At 37.2% G+C, this 19,551-nt stretch overlaps 1 protein-coding gene and 1 long non-coding RNA gene across 4 annotated transcripts; one reads left to right on the forward strand and one right to left on the reverse strand.

The window, feature by feature from the left end:
• Window positions 1-100: 100 nt before the first annotated feature.
• Surf4 (Surfeit locus protein 4) lies at window positions 101-19,201 on the forward strand. Of its 3 annotated transcripts, none has more exons than XR_011236627.1 (7): window positions 101-364; window positions 839-1,000; window positions 6,374-6,475; window positions 11,219-11,449; window positions 14,224-14,403; window positions 15,169-17,995; window positions 18,036-19,201. XR_011236627.1 is itself a non-coding variant. In XM_034968112.2 (6 exons), exons 1-6 carry the CDS (start codon window positions 314-316, stop codon window positions 15,253-15,255), a joined length of 813 nt encoding a protein of 270 aa, XP_034824003.1. In that variant the 5' UTR covers window positions 101-313; the 3' UTR covers window positions 15,256-19,201. The 3 variants fall into 3 exon arrangements, 1 of the variants encoding a protein (XP_034824003.1); XR_011236626.1 differs by having other exon boundaries at window positions 15,169-16,120; window positions 16,162-19,201; XM_034968112.2 differs by having other exon boundaries at window positions 15,169-19,201.
• On the reverse strand, window positions 6,350-9,248 carry LOC138402228 (uncharacterized). The gene is made up of 2 exons (XR_011236638.1): window positions 7,838-9,248; window positions 6,350-7,107 (listed from the first exon to the last, which is right to left on the reverse strand). It is a non-coding gene; the product is annotated as an uncharacterized lncRNA (long non-coding RNA).
• Window positions 19,202-19,551: the final 350 nt, after the last annotated feature.

Here is a 19,551-nt window from a genome sequence, read left to right on the forward strand (position 1 = left end):
TTGAAGTGAAGGTTTGAAAAACAAAGCAAAACATCCGGGTAAATTTTCTATTTAATTTCTTTACATCATTAAACAACTGCATTGTTTAGGTGCAACTAGTACTAGCAAGTTATTTTTCATATTTATTGATTCATACGAGATTTCTGGGCCAATGGTAATATATTAGATGAGTGTCTTGTTAATTTAGAGAAACTGTTTTGAACAGGAAGTTTGTCCAACTGTCAACACGTCACTCGACGACCGACAACGAGTCCGACGATAGTGAAATTCAGTTTTGGGGATAGTGATAGTGTTAGTGAATTTGTTGGTGAAAATGCAAATTCCGAATGAATATGTCTCGACTGCGGAGGACATAGCAGACCAGGTAATAAAACCATTTCTAAAATGTCTCTCTAAATATTTACTTTCCTCACAAAACCCGATGTCGACATGACTTTACGACTTTAGATAGGTTTGTCACGTCACCGAACTTTATTCTTGTACAGTGCTGTTTCATATAATCACGATTAATTATACTCCTAAAATAACCGAAAATCGTTCTTTATTATTTGAAGAAATTATTTTATAAAATTTAATTGTACTTACCAATATTCCAGAAATTGACCATCTTATCTCAATTTTATTTGCAATCAAGTAAAAAAGTATATTTCCTACATTAATAAGTGTGATTAAGTTATGAAAACAGCATTTAATTTAGAATCTTCTATCTCATACAGACGAAAACAATACAAGATACAAATACAGAAGAAAGGTGTAAAGATGGTGTTATTGCTAAAGCAATGTCTTACAGACCTTGGCAAAAGGATTTATTTACTACCCAGGGTTGTTAATTTTACAGGTTATCAGAAAACTGAAGCATGTCCTGCCTACAGTGGCACGGCTGTGCCTCATCTCCACATTCCTTGAAGACGGGCTTCGGATGTGGTTCCAATGGTACGAGCAGAGAGACTACATGGATATGTCATGGGGATGCGGAAAATTCCTAGCCACAGTGTTTGTGGTAAGTTGGATTGCATCTAATATTGTTAAACAAGCACTTTACAAAAATCTAAATCTATTTAATTTGAACCTCTTTTTCCTTAAAGTACTTAAAAGTAGTTTCTCACTGAAACATATAAGAGGCGTTCTATATGCGTCCAATTGGACGTTGTTACTGCGAACTGACAATGAAATCATGATTATGACTGAAAAACTAAACACCAGAACATGTAAATCGCCGGGAAAATTTTCTTTCTGTGATTTGTTTATTTTTTTAACTCAAGCTAAAGTATACATATTTGACCGACTGGCATATCAAAGTTAAGCATACATGCTTAGAAAGTTGAAATTTTGCATATGTAAGAACTAAGAAGAGCTTTGCCGATATTCCATCTGAGCAAAGTCAGAACAGATCAGCTAGTCAACTATACAAAAGCAAGATAACTAAAGTCAACCACTAAGCTTCTCCTTGATCTTATGCAATATTTGTGTATAAATCTGCCAAATTGTATCGTCTTCTTCTTTTCTTAATATATGGCTTTTCTCAGTGCCATACCAGCACAATGCTATGGAGATGTCATAGTATCATGTTTCTTGCCCCTTTCATGTTCATTATTGACAGTTTTATGCACAGTATGCACACATGTTGTCTTGAAAAGCAGTAGTTTCTGGATTACACTTAGGTAAAGCAGGTAGGTACATAGCAAGCACCTTGGGTGCACAGTGCGTTGTAAAGACAAAATGTATGACACTATGGAATGAAATACAACAAGCTCCTGCAGCACACCAGTTATGTTCTACAGAGTGCCATGCATTTTGTCTTCACAGCACCCTGTCCACATGCCTTATTTCCACTGGTAAAAATGCAATTATGCATCTCGCACAAGGGTGGGTATGTATGACTCACTGGAATTTTTTAACAGCCTTCAGCATACCCACTCAAAACCCAGCAGTACCGTCCGCGTCAAGTATAAAGCGTCTCATGGAGGGCTTGCTAATCAAGCCCCTAAAAATATAACTTGAATAAACTATAAAATTAGAAAAATATTTTTCTTTAATTGTTAATTATGCATAACAGACATTTACCATACTTATTATAAAATAGTTTGTTGGATATATCATGTAAATTGCTAAAATTAACATTGTTTCTTTGGTATTCAGTGATAAACATTCATTGAATGTGGTGCCATCTAATTAACAAGGCCTACCTACAATTTTTTTTTAATTGAAATGGATTCCTTTCACTTATTAACTAATCAGTAATCACTAAAGATTTTTTAATTACCTATAAGCTAATATCATTAGCCTTAATCTTACTATTAATATAATATAATGAATGGGAAAGTGTCTTGGTTTGTCCTTCAACTATGCCACAATGGATTGAAAGAATTTTTCGCATGGATATAGTAAAAAAACCTGTTGAGTAAAAAGGTTACTTTTTGACAGAGTAAATTAAAGAGTTCCTTTGGGATTTAAAAAAAAACCCTTATCAACACAGACAAATTTACAGGCAAGGTATTATCATAACATGTATATGTATTATTACTTTTATTATTTTCCTATATCAATTTCAATTTCAATTTTCATTTATTGCATTTCCATAAACTACATCATATTATGTACAAAGTATTATGGATACCAAGTTTGGGTGTCACAATTTGGTCCTTAGACCTTAGTAGGGAGACCCATATTATTATTTATTTTTATGTTATACTAGCTTATGCCCGCGACTTCGTTCGCGTGTACTACACAAATTTCAAACCCCTATTTCACCCCCTTCAAAAATCCTTTCTTAGCGGATGCCTACGTTATAATAGCTACCTGCATGCCAAATTTCAGCCCGATCCGTCCAGTAGTTTGAGCTGTGCGTTGATAGATCAGTCAGTCAGTCAGTCAGTCAGTCAGTCAGTCAGTCAGTCACCTTTTCCTTTTATATATTTAGATTTAAAAGATTAATATAAAATACTACTAGCTGACCCATCCTGGCTTTCTTTAGGTGGAATTTCTAAACATCATTATTTAGTAGGGGTCAAAACTATAGAGAAAACTACATGCATTGCAAAATCGCAAGTTTCTAGTCCCCAGCGGTTTAATGCCAGTCAGTTTATTGTGTCACTGATATACCTACTTCTAAACTATATTTATGTGTAAATTTCAGACTATTTAATTCAAATTTCAGCTTGCAGTAAGTTGGTAAAGATCAATTTAAACTGATTTCGGCACCGAGTTTGCAAAGTAATTACAAATTGCACACATTGTTGCACATCACTTATTGTCATCACTCATCAACCAACTAATAATAGTTTAGTCAGTCTCTACTGTATCTGCTGATCTACCTTTTTGTTTACCACACTCTGGCTTGCCATGCAATGACATGGTGACTACTGACTTGTTGGTCCTACCAAAAGTGAGATCAGATGGCAGTTAATTGTACGAAAGAAGCCTTTCTTTTAGGAGGCACTAGTACTTAATAATTCTACGCTTTTATATACGCGGTTCTTTTTCTTTTTGTAAAAGACATCCCCAACCACCAGGCATTGTCATAATAATGTCATCATCATCATGATCAACCTACCGCCGCCTCACTACAGAGCACGGGTCTCCTCTCAGAGTGAGAAGGGTTTGGCCATAGTCTACCACGCTGGCCATGTGCGGATTGGTAGACTTCACACACCTTTGAGAACATTATGGAGAACTCTCAGGCATGCAGGTTTCCCCACGATGTTTTCCTTCACCGTTAAAGCAAGTGATATTTAATTACTTAAAACGCACATAACTCCGAAAATTAGAGGTGCGTGCCCGGGATCGAACCCCTGACCTCCGATTAGAAGGCGGACGTCCTAACCACTAGGCTAAATGTAAGTGATCCTATAAGTGTTCCTTTTTTCCTTTTGAGATACGGAATCCTAAAAAGGAAGTCGGTTAGTTTTCTATAAAAGTTGTTTTTAATTTGGTATTGTAAGTACCTATAATATTTTAATTTATCTATATCACAGGTGGCAGGCGCTTGGCCCACTTCCCGCTTAAAAAGGACAAGTGTAACTTTCTCGTTACGTTAGAATAGTGCTGTCGTGTTGTAAACGAAGCTATTTCTAGCTTAATTATTGTAAAAGCAATTCAACATCATCATGATCAACCCATCGCCGGCTCACTAAAGAGCACGGGTCTTCACTCAGAGTGAGAAGGGTTCTGGCCATAGTCTACCACGCTGGCCATGTGCGGATTGGTAGACTTCACACACCAATGAGAACATTATGGAGAACTCTCAGGCATGCAGATTTCCTCTCGATGTTTTCCTTCACCGTTAAAGCAAGTGATATTTAATTACTTAAAACAAACATAACTCCGAAAGTTACAGGTGCTTGCCCGGAGATCGAACCCCCGACCTCCGATAGAAGGCGGACGTTCTAACCACTATGCTATCACAGCCCATGTAAATGCAAATAGTACACGTAAAACTTTTACTCAATGTTGGTTAACTTATACAAGACTAGTTATGATGAAACTCGCGATTTCGTCTGCGTGAATTTAGATAGATTTAAAAACTCTCAAACGGACTCTTTACGGGATTAAACGTATCTTAGCTTATGTCACACTCCTGCTGCGGGGTGATTCGCTAACTCAATGTTCAACGTTATGATAGCCACCGAGCTCATTTGCCATTTTTATTTTTAATCCATTGAACGTTTTCTACGAATAATTAATTTAATATCAATCAGTGTTGCAGCAATGTTGAACCAACCAATGTCTGAAATGAGCTCAATGGCTATACTTAATTCAACGTTGAACACTGAGTTAGCGGGTCTTTAACTGTGTCCATGCAAAAAATCAATCGGTTGCTCCGTTACGGCGTGATTGAAGGCCAAACCAACCAAAAGGACATTTTTGCATTTATAATATTAGTAGGATGTTTCATGTTTAGCATCCGTTGGTAATAAATGTGTCAGTAGTTGAAACGTGCGTCGTTGTTCCCAGTTTCATACAGATGCCTAGCCAGAACTCAAACGAAAACTAGGCTTTCATAATCCCTTTTACCAATCTTCGGCCAGGGGCATAAGCGGAAAACCGCGTGGAGAAAAGTAAAACATTATGCACAAGTTACTTTTGACCGACATGTGAAGAGACGAAAGGTTATACATACATATTACATATGCATATATGTATGACGTATTTACATATTACATAACATATGATCACTGAATCACTTTATACATAACACAATGGTTTATTTACAACCCAGAACCGGATTGACGAAATTAGAAAGTCGAGTCGATGAATGAATTTCCGACTGGTAAAATGAAACTGCCCGAGTTGTACAAAGAAGATCTGTCTAGAAAACATACAAATCAATATCAGATTTATCTAAAGTTCATATTTATCTATTTATTTCTGTATATATCTATATTAAGTAGTTATCTATTCTCTCAATTAAACAATTAGTTTTAATTGATGCAATAGGTTTTTAACATTCATGTAAACGGAATTCATATAAATTATTGATGTGTTATAGGGGATCATTGTATTTGATGTACTCAGTTGATAGATATACATAATGAAAGGTGAAAGAATTCATTACGGATATACAGTTTACGTTATTATCTTCTGCGGCCTAGCATTGCTTCCGGTTTCTAACCAGGGTCAGTGAATTGTTGATGATGTATGGGGGATCAATTCGTCTTTATCGGCAATACTCAAGCTGGTAAGGATGAAAGAATTCAATACGGATATACCAACCTAGTTTACGTTATTTTCTTCGACCTAGGATGTTTCCTGTTTATAACCAAGGTCGGTAAATTTATTGATAATAATTAATCTATGGGGGATCATTCGTCTTTATAGGCTCAAGCTGTTAATGATGCAAGAATTCAATACGGATAATATACTTATCTATAGTTAACGTTATTATTTTCTGCGACCTATAGCATGTTTCTGGTGTATAACCAGGCTTGGCATTACTCATTTACTGTTAGAATAATACCTGAAGGGTTAGAACCTAACCTTCATTTGAGCTATCAGCCAAGAGTCAGTTGCATATCAGCCAGTTTATATGCGCCGCGTTAAATACGACCCTTAAATGAACTATGACGCTAACTTTTAGTGGATTCTTGGTTTAAGTTTTCCTCTTAGGTAGGTATTGGGGCTAATTCCTTTGTACACAATCTCTAAACTAAACTAAAATGGCACGTCTAAATCTATTGCTATTCCTTTCATAATGTTGTTTGCGGAAAAGGATAGCACTAGATTTAAACCTGTTAATTTAGTTTAGTTTAGAGATTGTGTACAAGAGAATCGGCCCCAATGTCTTAAATTTTAATAAACCCTGATGACGGGAATTGAGTCCCTGGACGGGACGAAAGTTTAAACGCTAAAATAATCTTGATGTCTTTATTTTCAGATAATAAACTTGTTCGGTCAACTCGGCGGATGTGTCATGGTGCTCGGAAGGTTAAAAGTGGACATCGCATGCGGGATGCTTTTCTTCATCGTCGTGTTACAGGTAAGTTCATTACGATAAGTGTAGCCTGCCTCGTTTTACTGTGTCTTAAGTCTGAGCAAAGTCTAGTGCGTTGTGTACAGATTTCAGGCTTAGGGCCTGTTTCAAAACTTCTCTTACACAATACTCGTGACTCGAGCAAGTCTAAGGCCTCTTTCACAACTTTCAAATAAACTTTATCTAACGAATGTTATGACAGTTTTTATTGGGAATCTGTCGAAATGACAAATCTAATCTTGAAGTTGTGAAAGAGGCCCTTAGACTTGCTCGAGTCACGTATATTATTTTATAGCTCGTGTGACCCAAACGCGCGTTATGTTATCCGTGATTTAAGTAGTCCATTTTTGATCAGTATAAATTTCAACACTTACTCGTTACTTAAGTAAGGGTTCAGGTCACGTAATTCTATAAATAAATTCATGGTTTATGTATATTTCATTATGCAAACGGAAAATTTTAGCTGAACTATAAATAGTATCATAATATTTTCAGATTCTTAGATTCTTTTAGTAGGAAAAAATATTCATAGCTAAAAAACGTACACATTATCATAAATCGGTTAAAAAACATACCGTAAATTGTTGTGTAAAAGGAGTTGTCACACACTGCATTCTTTTCGTTTTAGGGTCCCGTACCTCAAAAGGAACAACAGAACCCTTAGGATCACTTTGTTGTATGTCTGTCTGTCTGTCTGTTTCCCGTTGACTTAGAATCATGATATTTGGCATTAAATTGTGGTCATAAACTAATAATGAGTATTTTCAATTTTCAAAGTAAGATAACTATTTCAAGTGGGGTATCATAATATGAAAGCGCTTTACCTGTGCATTCTAAAACTGATTTGCCAGAATTGTCGTGCAAAATGTCGAAAAAATACGACTGTAGTACGGAACACTCGGTGCGCGAGCGTGACTCGCACTTGGCCAGTTTTTCGATATTCGGTTAATCTATATATCTATATAAAATTAGCTTATGCTCGCGACTTCGTCCGCGTGGACTACACAAACTTTTTACCTCTATTTTACCCCCTTGGGGATTATATTTTCAAAAACCCTTTGTAGCGGATGGCTACGTCATAATAGCTATCTGCATGCCTCTCCTTTTATAATTATATTTAGATGAAAAGCTGACTGACTGAATGGTTGACTGATCTATCAACGCACAGTTCAAACTACTGGACAGATCGGGCTGAAATGTAGCTTGTAGATAGCTATTATGACGTAGACATCCGCTAAGAAAGGATTGTTGAAAATTCAACGCCTAAAGGGGTAAAATGGGGTTTAAAATTTGTGTAGTCCACACGGACGAAGTCGCGAGCATAAGTTAGTCATATTATAATGTAAATAACAGGTACATAGTACATACCACGATTAATTTGATGACTTTATTTGTCGATATTTCGACCCAGTAACCAACCAGTTGCATGGGTCATGGTCACGACGGGACTGCAGTGCTGCGAGAGATGAAGAAAAATTGCGTAAATCTCGTAATGTTCGGTAAATCTGTGGATACCCGGACAGTGTTCCTTTACTTTCGAGGCAACCCAAGTTTGGTACACAATTTGCATATTTTGTCTTACACTTCAATTCAAATAAAACGTCAATACTTCTATGTCTCACTGTTACCCACGGTATATTTGAATTACACCGCCTGGGCTTCTATCGTCTGAGAAAGCTGCATAATATCAATAGAAAGGTTCCGTGCACGTTGTTAACTAATGTTTCGTAACCAGCTACGAAATAAGATTATTACTTCGTCTTTTTGTAACTGGACGGTGCGGTGTAGATGGACCCTTAACCGAATAGAACTCAGTTGTAAAATCGTGATTTTCTAAACATAACATGCGACATAGACATTTAATAATGAACATTCGTAAAATACATTTCAGAAGTATTTTTAACCCGCTGCATAAGCTGTGATAATCTAGTGGTTGGACGTCGGCACTCGGCCTCCTATACGTGGGGGTCCGGACTCCAAAGTTCGATCCCGGGCACGCACCTTTAACATTTCAGAGTTACGTGCGTTTAAACAATTATCACTTTAACGGTGAAAGAAAACATCGTGAGGAAACCTGCATACCTGGCGAGTATTTAATATTTTCAAATGTGTCTGAAGTCTCATGCTCTATCCGCACTTGGCCAGCGTGGTGGACTATGGCCAAACCCTTGATGATAATGATGGTGAAATTTTTAAAAGTAACTCTGTACAAATGTACTCGAACAATGCATTGTATGAACTTGGCAGCTGGCACGATTATAGTAATTATTCGTACATTTACCAAATTCGGACGTATATAGTGTCAACGCCAAATGCGCACATAGTAAACACGAGCGAGCAAAAATTACGATGACTTGACTTTTTTTGTTTATAAGTGTAGATTGTACGTAATCTTACGTCTGATTAAGTTATTTTTGTTACTTTATTTAATTTTTAGGGTTCCGTACCCGACGGGTGCCGACCGGACCCTATAACTAAGACTCCGCTGTCCGTCCGTCCGTCTGTCTGTCTATCAGCGGGCTGTACCTCGTGAACCGTAATAGGTAGAGAGTTGAATACAGAATGTGTATTTTCTATTGCCGCTATAACAACAAATAATAAAAATTTCAAAATGGCAATTATGAAAATTAATAAGTGTACGATGGTACGGAACCCATCGTATGCGAGACCGACTCACACTTGACCGATTTTTTTTTCGTACTCTACTACTACGCTTGCGCCTACACCCGTATGGATTCAGGTTTGTTTTAAATACCATCGAAACATTGACATGGGTATAGAAAACTCGAGAAAGTCTGCCCCGGTACCAAACTCGCTACCTTTAATAAGGATCGGCGCGATCTAACCAAAAGACCGTCACGATATTTTGTAACTTGTAATGTTCAATTGAAATCTTTATCAGTCGCTACTGATAACTTGTTACATAACATTAGTTACGATCATCGAACGCTTATCGCGCCAATTACAGCATTGTTTTACATCGGCAACAGCACCGATGAAGTATGATAAATGTATTATTGAAGAGTTAGTAAGAACAGTAGTTTAAAAATAATCCTCGATAGCTCAACGGTTAAAGGAGCGGACTGAAAGGTCGCCGGTTCAAACCCCACCCGTTGCACTATCGTCGTACCTACTCCTAGCACAAGCTTTACGCTTAATTGGAGGAGAAAGGGGAATATTAGTCAGCATAATAAACTTAACTAATATTCTTTTAAAAAAAAAACTAACTAACTGATAATCATAACAAATAACTTGACGCCCGATCGAGTGCAGACATACTCATAGTGTGGTGTGTTGCAAGTTGCATCGCGATTATTTTTGTTTATCATAAGCTAACTTATGCGACTTCGTCCGCGTGGGCTACACAAATTTCAAACCACTACGTCACTCCCTTAGAGGTAGAATTTTCAAAAATTCTTTCTTAGCGAATGTCTACGTCATAGTAGCAATCTGCATGCCAAATTTCAGCACGATCCGTCTAGTAGTTTGAACTGTGCGTTGATAGATCAGTCAGTCAGTCATTCACCTTTTCCTTTTATATATTTAAACTACTGTCAGCAGTGTGGCTAATTCCATTGTACACAATCTCTAAACTAAACTAAAATGGCACGTCTAAATCTAATGCTATCCCTTTCATAATGTTGCTTGCGGAAAAGGGTGGCACTAAATTTAGACCTGTTAATTTAGTTTAGTTTAGAGATTGTGTACAAGAGAATCGGCCCCAATGGCCCCGATTCTCTAGTCTCTCTCTAAACTAAATTTAGAGTATCTGCATCCTTTTCTTTTTACTAATGCTTAAAAAGGAACAGAACATGACTTTCACATTTAAAGACTCCAAATTTTAGTGCACAATACAAATTTAAACAGTAGGTTCGCGAGTGCGTGCTAAAATCACGGGTTTTACCATCTTAAAGTTAAATTTAAAACTGTCAAACTGTGTCTGTCCTTTTCATATTACATTAGTAAGAAGAGCATGCGAATACTCTAAAATTAGATTGTGCTCAGAATTAGCCCCAGTATTTTACTAAATTTACAATCTAGCCTACTAGCAAAGCTAATAAGTAATATTATATAAATCCAAACTTATATAATGCGTAAAATGACTCCCCACGCGCCATTTGAACTTTTTGTTTCAAATTTCATGTCGAAAGTACGATTTTAGTCCTTAGGTTAAAGGCGAACCCATACTTTTGCCACAACAGTTGAAATGGCGCGTGAGGAGTAATTTTTTATGGATACATTAACTTATATCTAAGAATCGGTCCATTGACTTATCTTAGTTTATAGTTAACATGTAGGTATTATTAGATGACTTGGTTTGTTGAAAATGTTAATTTATGCAACTTACATACTTAACATAATCTGCGATATTTTATTGATTTTAAACAGAAAACAGAACAAAGCATAAAATGTTGCCATTAATTGTGCCATTGAGTCCTATTCTGTGCTTTGTTGATCCAGCTTTCGTTCATCGTTCCTTTGGTCCATCTGTCCTTAATCTATGATACTGGACGGTTAATCCATCCCACAGAACACACCATCCTTCTAAACTCGATAGAAACTAATTTACATCCATTTCAAATCTTTTGCTCTCAAAAATCAAGTTTTTGAAGTAACACGTTGTAGCAGCAAACAGGCGATATGTACGATAGGATATTTTATTCACTTGAGTGTATCGAAAAAATTACCATTAATAGTTCTATACACATAACCAACGCAAAATTCTAATCAATGTAACCTCTTTGACAGACATTCGCCTACAGCATACTATGGGACGTGCAGTTCCTCCTGCGGAACTTGGCTCTAATAGGCGCCTTGCTACTAGTACTGGCGGAGGCGAGGGCGGAAGGGCGCAGCCTGTTCGCCGGAGTCCCATCGCTGGGAGAGAACAAGCCGAAGACGTACTTGCAACTCGCTGGGCGCATCTTGCTGGCGTTCATGTTCATCACACTGCTGCGATTTGAGGTCTCCTTCATACAGGTAACTATCTGACTAGTTTATGTCCGCGATTTCGTTTTCGTGGACTACACAAATTTTAAACCCCTATTTACTCCCTTAAGAGTTGAATTTTCCAGAATCCTATTTTAGCGGATGTCTACGTCATAATCGCTATCTGCATGCCAAAGGTAGATGGGCCTTTTAGTATGGAAACCATACCCACGGCCGCGGTGGTGGACACAAATGAAATTAACAGTTCATTTGAATACATACTGTTAATTTCATCGGCTCGGCGTCTCTCATCTACAATAACTTGAAATAATTTTATACAATGAAAGAAAAATATTGATTTATACTGTTTTCAATATTTAGTAACTTTCCCCCCATCGATTCAGTATCAAATACTGATATATACAGAAAGGAATATATATAATATTACTTTTGAAATTAATTTGGTTCATGTCCGCCACTTTTGGCAAAGCAGGTCTGCCCCCCAATTGTGTAAGAATAACCATTTCATGGCTATCGCAATCGTCAAGAAATTCTGCCCTTTGATTGGTTGATTCGCTGTTTACATTTTTTCACAGCCAATCAAAGGGCAGAATTCTTGACGATTGCGATAGCCATGAAATGGTTATTCTTACACAATTGGGGGGCAGATTATGCGCGTTTACCTTTCAGCCCGATCCGTTCGGTAGTTTAACCTGTGCGTTGATTGATCAGTCGGTCAGACACCTTTTCCTTTTATATTTATTTAAATGTAGCTAGTTGACCGCGAGAAAATATACGCATGGTGCAGTTGCCCGCAAAGCCACCTTCTCTTCATGATCTGTGCCCAATCGTCATGGGGGTTATCGCTTGCAATGTGTATAGCACTCTCTTCCCATACAAATGATAGAGGCAAATATCTCAGTGGGCGCTAACCATTTTGAGTCTAAACGAAACAATGTTTTCTAAATGAATTCAGAGTGTTTTTCCGAAACATGTTTGTGTGTTTGGTTGGGTTACATAAGGGGGCGTCCATAAATTACGTGAGGTCAAATCTCATCTAATCTTACGTTGGAGAGAGGGGGGGGTCTCGGCAAATATCACGTAATTTTTTTCTGATTGAAACAAAAAATTAAATTATACTATTTTGGTCCATTTAATCCAGATTGTACATGCTTAAGATTTAATCTTAAGCGTTATCGTAATACGATTAAGATCATTCACTAATTCGTTCGAAAGAAAATAATTTCATTCAAGTATCCAACGCGTTTACGTAAGAAACCCACATTTTGAAAAATCTCACGTGAGATTGAGGTATGGGGGAGGGGGTTGAATAAAATCTCACGACATCGCACCAGGGGGGGAGGGAGGGACAGAAAATTCAAAAAAACACCTCACGTAATTTATGGATGCCCCCTAACAGAGGAGCGCTATACTAACTTCTTTTCCCGGATAGAGTATAGTTGCGGATACTTCGGACTTATTATTGTGGATTACAATTTTACTATGCATGCATTATTGCATGATATAGAAAATAAAACAAATTATACACACACAATTAAACATAATCTGCATATTTTCCTTCACAAGTGGGCCTTTTCTTTGGCAGAGCGGAACATTGAGGATAGAAAATAAATAAAATCAGCCTGTGTTTTTAAGCATATTAAATTATTCTTTTAATATATCATACCTATTTAAGAACCTGTCGTCATAGATTTCCTTGCCGGAAATAAATCGTAGAGAAACAACGTGGGCGGGTGACCTTTTACCCGCATTAATTATGCGGATTATTACGCTTGAATAATTTCCCTGTAATTTATGATAACACCCTGTTAAAACAGACACGTTAATTATATTACAAAAAAACTTCTAAGTTTTCAAGAAGTTTACGCTCGATTTTTGATTTTCAGTTTTGTTTGTATTTCATTCTGGATCAGTGAAGGTTATAAAACGTAATACCTATTGACAAAGTTGAGGGTCGATTTCAACATCTCTCTCATTTCGTGAAAAACGATTGCGGAAATATTCTTCGGTGAGCTTAAGGTGCTTTTCAAAATGTTGGTTGTTGCATTGTAGTACAATTTCATACACGAATTTCCATCAAACTTGTCCCAAACCTAAATTCATAGTTACAAGAAACTAAAAAGTTTTTTGAACCGGAGCTCTTAATCGGAGGCTATGCGCTCGATTTCCGGGGAGTAAAATTTGAAAAAATTGTCACCGTCACCAGGGAAAATTGAGAATTATTCTCTCACGCTCGTAGATCCGTTTCCTTTGCTAGTCATGTCGTATGCTCTAGCCGGCGCTGTTGATATTGGATGAGCACCGGCCGGCGTTGGATGAGCACTTTCTATTCCCTTATTCTCATAGTTCCCTTCACACCTTCACCAACATTATTGAGACAAAGTTCAATACTTATTAAAATTACTGATTGGTTGAACCCTTGCTTCTCTGGCTTCCTGTTAATAAAGCCGGAGTCGCACCGGTGCCGGTTAGTGCAAACAAATAAAAATCGCATATGAGCTTTACCAGTGTCGGCGTCGATGCCGCCAAATTATTATGTGATAATAGTAACACCAAATGGACATAGGGCCGGTGTGGCTGCATGTACAGGAAACCTTTCTGTTTACAGACCGTTCTCTATTACTTGTCCCCTGTCGTTATGTTGCCACTATTGTAAATCACACAATAATAAACCCTCAGTTCTAACTTCTTAGGAATAAAGCAATGGTGCCAACATGACGGCTGGGGTCAAGTTATAGTGAACGGTTTGTAGTGATTAAATGGTGCCTGAATACCAGATCTTTATAGCTATTTCGCTTCTCCAGATCGTTCAAGACCTGTTGGGCAGCGTACTGATGGTGCTCGTGACCATCGGCTACCGCACCAAGCTGTCAGCCTTGATGCTGGTGCTGGTGCTGACGGTGCTCAACCTCTACCACAACGCATGGTGGCTGGTGCCCAACTATAAGCCGCTGAGGGACTTCCTGAAATACGACTTCTTCCAGGTAAGTAACTGCATTATCAATGGGACCCTATTACTAAAAATCCACTGTCCGTCCATCTGTCTGTCAGCAGGCTGTATCTTGTAAACCATAATAGATAGAGAGTTGAAACTTTCACAGAATGTGTATTTCTATTGCCTCCATAACAACAAATACTAAAAATTTCGAAATGGTCGTCATGAAAGTCAAAAAAAATTAAAAAGTGTTATTTCTTGTGTTCGATAATTGTACAATCTTGTAGATACGTTGCTCTCTTGATACGTTGCTCTAATACGATCTTGTAGATAGGTTGCTCTCTCCATCGCCCACTGAGTGACTTGCTTTCTTATACTACATCTCAACCCGCATGTAATCACGGGCAACACGCACGTTAAATGAAGAATTTCTATTTCTAATGACGGGTCTTCAAGCCCTCGGTATGAACGGCATTCCGAACCAGTGGTAAATTATTTGAAGTGTCAAAAGCACTTGTAAAAGTTACTTGAATAAAAATGTATTCTATTCTACTCTTATAAATCCATTAGCTTATGCCCGCGACTTCGTCCGCGTGGACTATGCAAATTTCAACCCTCAATTTTACCCCCTTAGGAGATGAATTTCCAATAATCCTTTCTTAGCGGATGTTTACGTCATAATAGCTATCTGCATGCCAAATTTCAGCCCGATCCGTCCAGTAGTTTGAGCTGTGCGTTGATAGATCAGTCAGTCAGTCACCTTTTCATTTTATATATTTAGAAGATTTTAACGTATTATTACTTTTATTTTCAGACGCTGTCCGTGATCGGCGGTCTCCTTATGATAGTGTACCTCGGGCCGGGCGGCGTGAGTATGGACGAGCACAAGAAGAAATGGTAGAAGCGATCGCGACAGACTATACTGCTAGTCCGAAGTGCACAGACTATATTACAATAAGATTGTTGATGGTGCGATGTACGTGATGTTTGTATGTAAATAAAAGACGATCCAACTGTTTGTTTGTGACTGTTCTCACTGCTAGAGGGCGTTACAGAGTTAAAAACCTTGTTTCTATATTTTTTCTTAATTTTGTCATAGAAAATCTCTTGTGAATTTAAAACAACGACGTCGAATGCTCCATTAATGAAAAAAAAGTTAGGTTTTTATTTAATAGATAAGTTAATTTCCTACTGAGGTAAGTAAGTAATTCAAGTAAGTACTTTTTTGCACACAGTATCCTACAGCAAATTGTGAACGGTTTTAATTTTTATACAACAACTGTTAATAACCACAATTTGGCCTATAAATATTTTATTTGATTCAATTATGTAAAAAAATAGACAACATTTTGTGCTCGACACTTACAACATGACATTCGTGAACGATAAAAAATTTGCGCTCACTCCGCTCAGTACACTAATTAATTATAAAGAATTAAAAGAAAGAAATATTAAATTCATATGAATAAAAGGATTTTTACACATTACTTTTGAAAGGCTTTTGTCTCTCTAATGTCTTTAGTAGTAAGAGTAGATTGAATGGGTTGTGCCTGATATTATACGGATAACGGAATAGAAACAATTATGACCGTGCCGCGTTTTTAGTACATCTTAATATTAGGACTTGGTGAAGTTTTATCTAAATCATTTTTTATCACACACAGCTTTATTGTCACAATAATGATTATTTATGCTTCTTTCTACAAATCGAACTTATCGAAGACATGAAGCCTGCCGCGCATTGCACTTTTCAACGAATTTTAGTTGTAGGATACGTTACGTTGAAAACGAACAAAAGTCGAAAGAGAACGTACACGTTACATTGAAAACGAACAAAAGTCGAAAGAGAACGTACACGCAAATGACGTCATCCGCACCACGAAGATCACTCTCGTGATCAGTGCATAAGTATTTAACTCCAGCGTCTTTTGTGTTTTGTTCAAACATTTTGTAGTGTTATTTTGCGGAAATTCCGACTTCCAAAATGTGGTATAGTAACATTGACACATTGATTGCCTTTACTGACAAAACGAGACAAGACTTTTACAATTGTATGTAATATGCGGTTGGCCTAATGTATTTTTGAATTTTCGATAATGGACGTGAGTAAATAAACACTAATTCAATTTATATTTTCATTGTTTATAGAATAGGAACACAATGTTTTAAAATACAATATAATAAGTAAATAATAATTGTTCTAGTTGGTACTCTTCTAAAAAGAGGATATTATGAAATATTTAAAATCTTTTTTTTTACTTAGTTGACGATTGTGATCAAAACCTACAGTGAACAGTACACTGCCCGGCAGTAAATATTACATCGAGCTTTACGGAGAGGTCATCGGCAGCTTCGACTTCATCTCTCATACCATCTGACCACAGATATGGACATATACATACAAGTATGCTAGATAAGGTGTGCCATACAAAATAAGTTACTTTTTGTGCCGATTCAAAGCGCCGTACCGAGCGTACCCGAAATAAAATTTTTGATTTACAATTTTTGATTTTAACATTCGATACAAAGTGTGACTTGGTGTCAAATGTCTTTGTGTTCACACTATGTTGCTAAGTTCCGAGTACGCTCACACGATGCTCATTGTTGCTGCTGAAACTGGTCGGCAATAGCAAGTCCAGTGTACTTGTAGAGGTTAACGTATGTGAGGTTTTGTCACTGACCTGTCAACGTCAACGACAGACGACGCTCTACGAAGCCGAAGCTGCCCATTATCTCTTTCTAAAGTTTGATGTGTAATATTTACTGTCGAGTACGTTGTTTTGAAACTGATTGCTCACTAGATTAATTGATTCAATATTGTATTACCTACTTTATGGGAATGTGAATTTTTTATATTTATCCATCGACCAAATTCAGCCACATTCGTCATTCCATTAAAATTGACAGATATCCAATTTCATTGACATATTATCTTAATGGACTATATTATCCACATGTCAATCCGCACTTGACTAGCGTGGTGCATTACGACTTTAAATCTTCTCATTCTGCGAGGAGACCCAGTCCCAGTAATGGGCCGGCGATGGGTCGGGTCTCGAGATGATGATATCCACATGAAACTCCCTTCATAGTAAGTCGTACATGCATCATCAACATCATCTTTAACCCAACACCGGCCCACTACTGAACAGTGAGCACGGATCTCCTCTCAGAATGAGAAGGAAGGTCATAGTCCGCCACCATGGAATTGGCTCAGGCGGTTGGTTGTACATACATGTCGATGTAATTATTGTTTTCAAATAAGCAATAATTATAAATGGATGTCAGATATATATACCGCGACAGGTCCAGATGGCAATCGGGGAGGAAACGCCCTACGCACACTGCGAGCGCGGGTGACGTGCGGGTGTGCGGCCTCATACCCCGATTTCCATTCCATGTCGACCGGTCGCGTGCTATAGGTACTTAAGCAGGCCGTTTGTGGTCACGGTATATCAAGGCCTGCAATTTCCATGTTGCATAATTGTTATTTGATAACTTTGTTTTTATACTATATACATATATTCTTAGTATTTAACACAGTATAGCAAGCCTAAAGTTTCGTAAAACCGACCGAGTTTGTCAGATCGGACAGTGAAACGAGAATACAGTAAAACTTAAAAGGCGTTCCTATACTGTATGTTAACTAAATGGACACTATTTTAGTAGATTCGTCAACAGATTTCTACAAAAAAAAATATTCACTTCATTTAACCTTTTTATATGTAGCACATATTTATACACTGATCTTTACCGAATACATTTCATTCCGAATTTACTAATCACTGACAAAAATATTAATATGTATTTGTAAAGTAAATGCTTATACTTATTGACTGAACACTTGCAATTTGAATTGTGGCATATTAGACAAATCAATTTCAAGCAATACAGTGTAACCAGAACGCTTGCAAAAACTTGTTATTATTAAACTACCTAAACACAATCCGATGCCAATAGCTGTTTGCCTTATTTTGTAGTTTTAGTGATTTAGTATTTTTCAAAGCCCCGATGTAAAACTCTGGTAAATGCCCCACCTGCGACGCAGTATGAACTCCCAAATGGCCTATTTATGCAACGTTCGTTGATTTCTAGCGTCAGTCAGATGTTTTATTTGCAATATTATAATTGTGAAGTTTTAAAAATACATTTTTTTTCTTTTTTTCGTGTTTTTTTGTGGTATCTTATCAGTGATCGGTATTGTCACCCGTCTTCGTTTTTGCTAGCGTTCTGGTTACACCCTGTATACAGTTAAACCTAAATGAATCGCTGTTTCAGTGATTAAGTTATTTCTATTGAGGGACCATTCATTTTATTACGTCACATGATATAAGAAGAGGGTCCAAAAAGACCCGAGAGGACAGGCGTGAAAAATGATCACGTCATCTTTTAAATAAATAAATAAAAATATTTTTTATCCAATTAAACTTTTATACAAGTATTTTTGAATCGTCAGATGCACTTTTTAAAAATCTGATTGGTTGACTGAACATAACTTTGTTGGACTTTCACGTTTGCTCTCGGCGACTGGTAGTGTCACTTGATTTTAAATATTATATCAACGTAGGTAAAATCGATAATGGTTTGGCAATGACAAGTGCTCTATGCTGCACCTCGCCAGATGTGAGGCGGCCTTTGATAATAGCATGATGTGCGAGCACCCTAGGCAAGGGGTCGTTAAAAGAGAAATACGTGTGACATTAAAACATGGATGGTCCCCAAAGTATATTTTAAAAAGACAAATATATTTTTAGACGTTTTTTTATTTATTTTCATTGTAACTTTTGAGGGTAGTTGGATTCGTAAATGAAATATGTTCTGAATAAATATGACCTTTATATTTTTTATTTCTTTTTATTTTATTGTTGACCTTACTGCATGTATGAGGAAGATTGATATTTGATTACTTGCCGTTTGCCATAATGACTTTAATGACTTTAGATTATATCAGTGACTTGGGTGAAATCTATAGAGCGAACTTTGACTTTGCTCAGACTTAGGTTTGAGTTAAAACGAGACAGATTTAAGCGAGAGATGCTCTGTCTCGTTTTAACTCTGTCTTAAGTCTAAGCAAAGCTAGTGCGCTCTATAGATTTCACCCTAAAGGTAAAGGATAGATGGCAGTAGTTTACTATTCTTATATAGTACGCGACAGGTCGACATGGCAATCGGGGTATGACGTGGGGGTACGCCCCGC

The sequence above is a fragment of the Maniola hyperantus genome, chromosome 4, assembly GCF_902806685.2.
Source record: "Maniola hyperantus chromosome 4, iAphHyp1.2, whole genome shotgun sequence".
Classification (NCBI taxonomy): Eukaryota; Metazoa; Arthropoda; class Insecta; order Lepidoptera; family Nymphalidae; genus Maniola; species Maniola hyperantus.

Bases quoted from the DNA above. Each gene is read 5' to 3' on its own strand.
- Surf4 (XM_034968112.2), top strand. From the start codon at position 314: ATGCAAATTCCGAATGAATATGTCTCGACTGCGGAGGACATAGCAGAC. The intron at 365-838 runs GTAATAAAACCA...TTAATTTTACAG, and splicing joins CGGAGGACATAGCAGACCAG to GTTATCAGAAAACTGAAGCA. The intron at 14,404-15,168 runs GTAAGTAACTGC...TTTTATTTTCAG, and splicing joins TGAAATACGACTTCTTCCAG to ACGCTGTCCGTGATCGGCGG.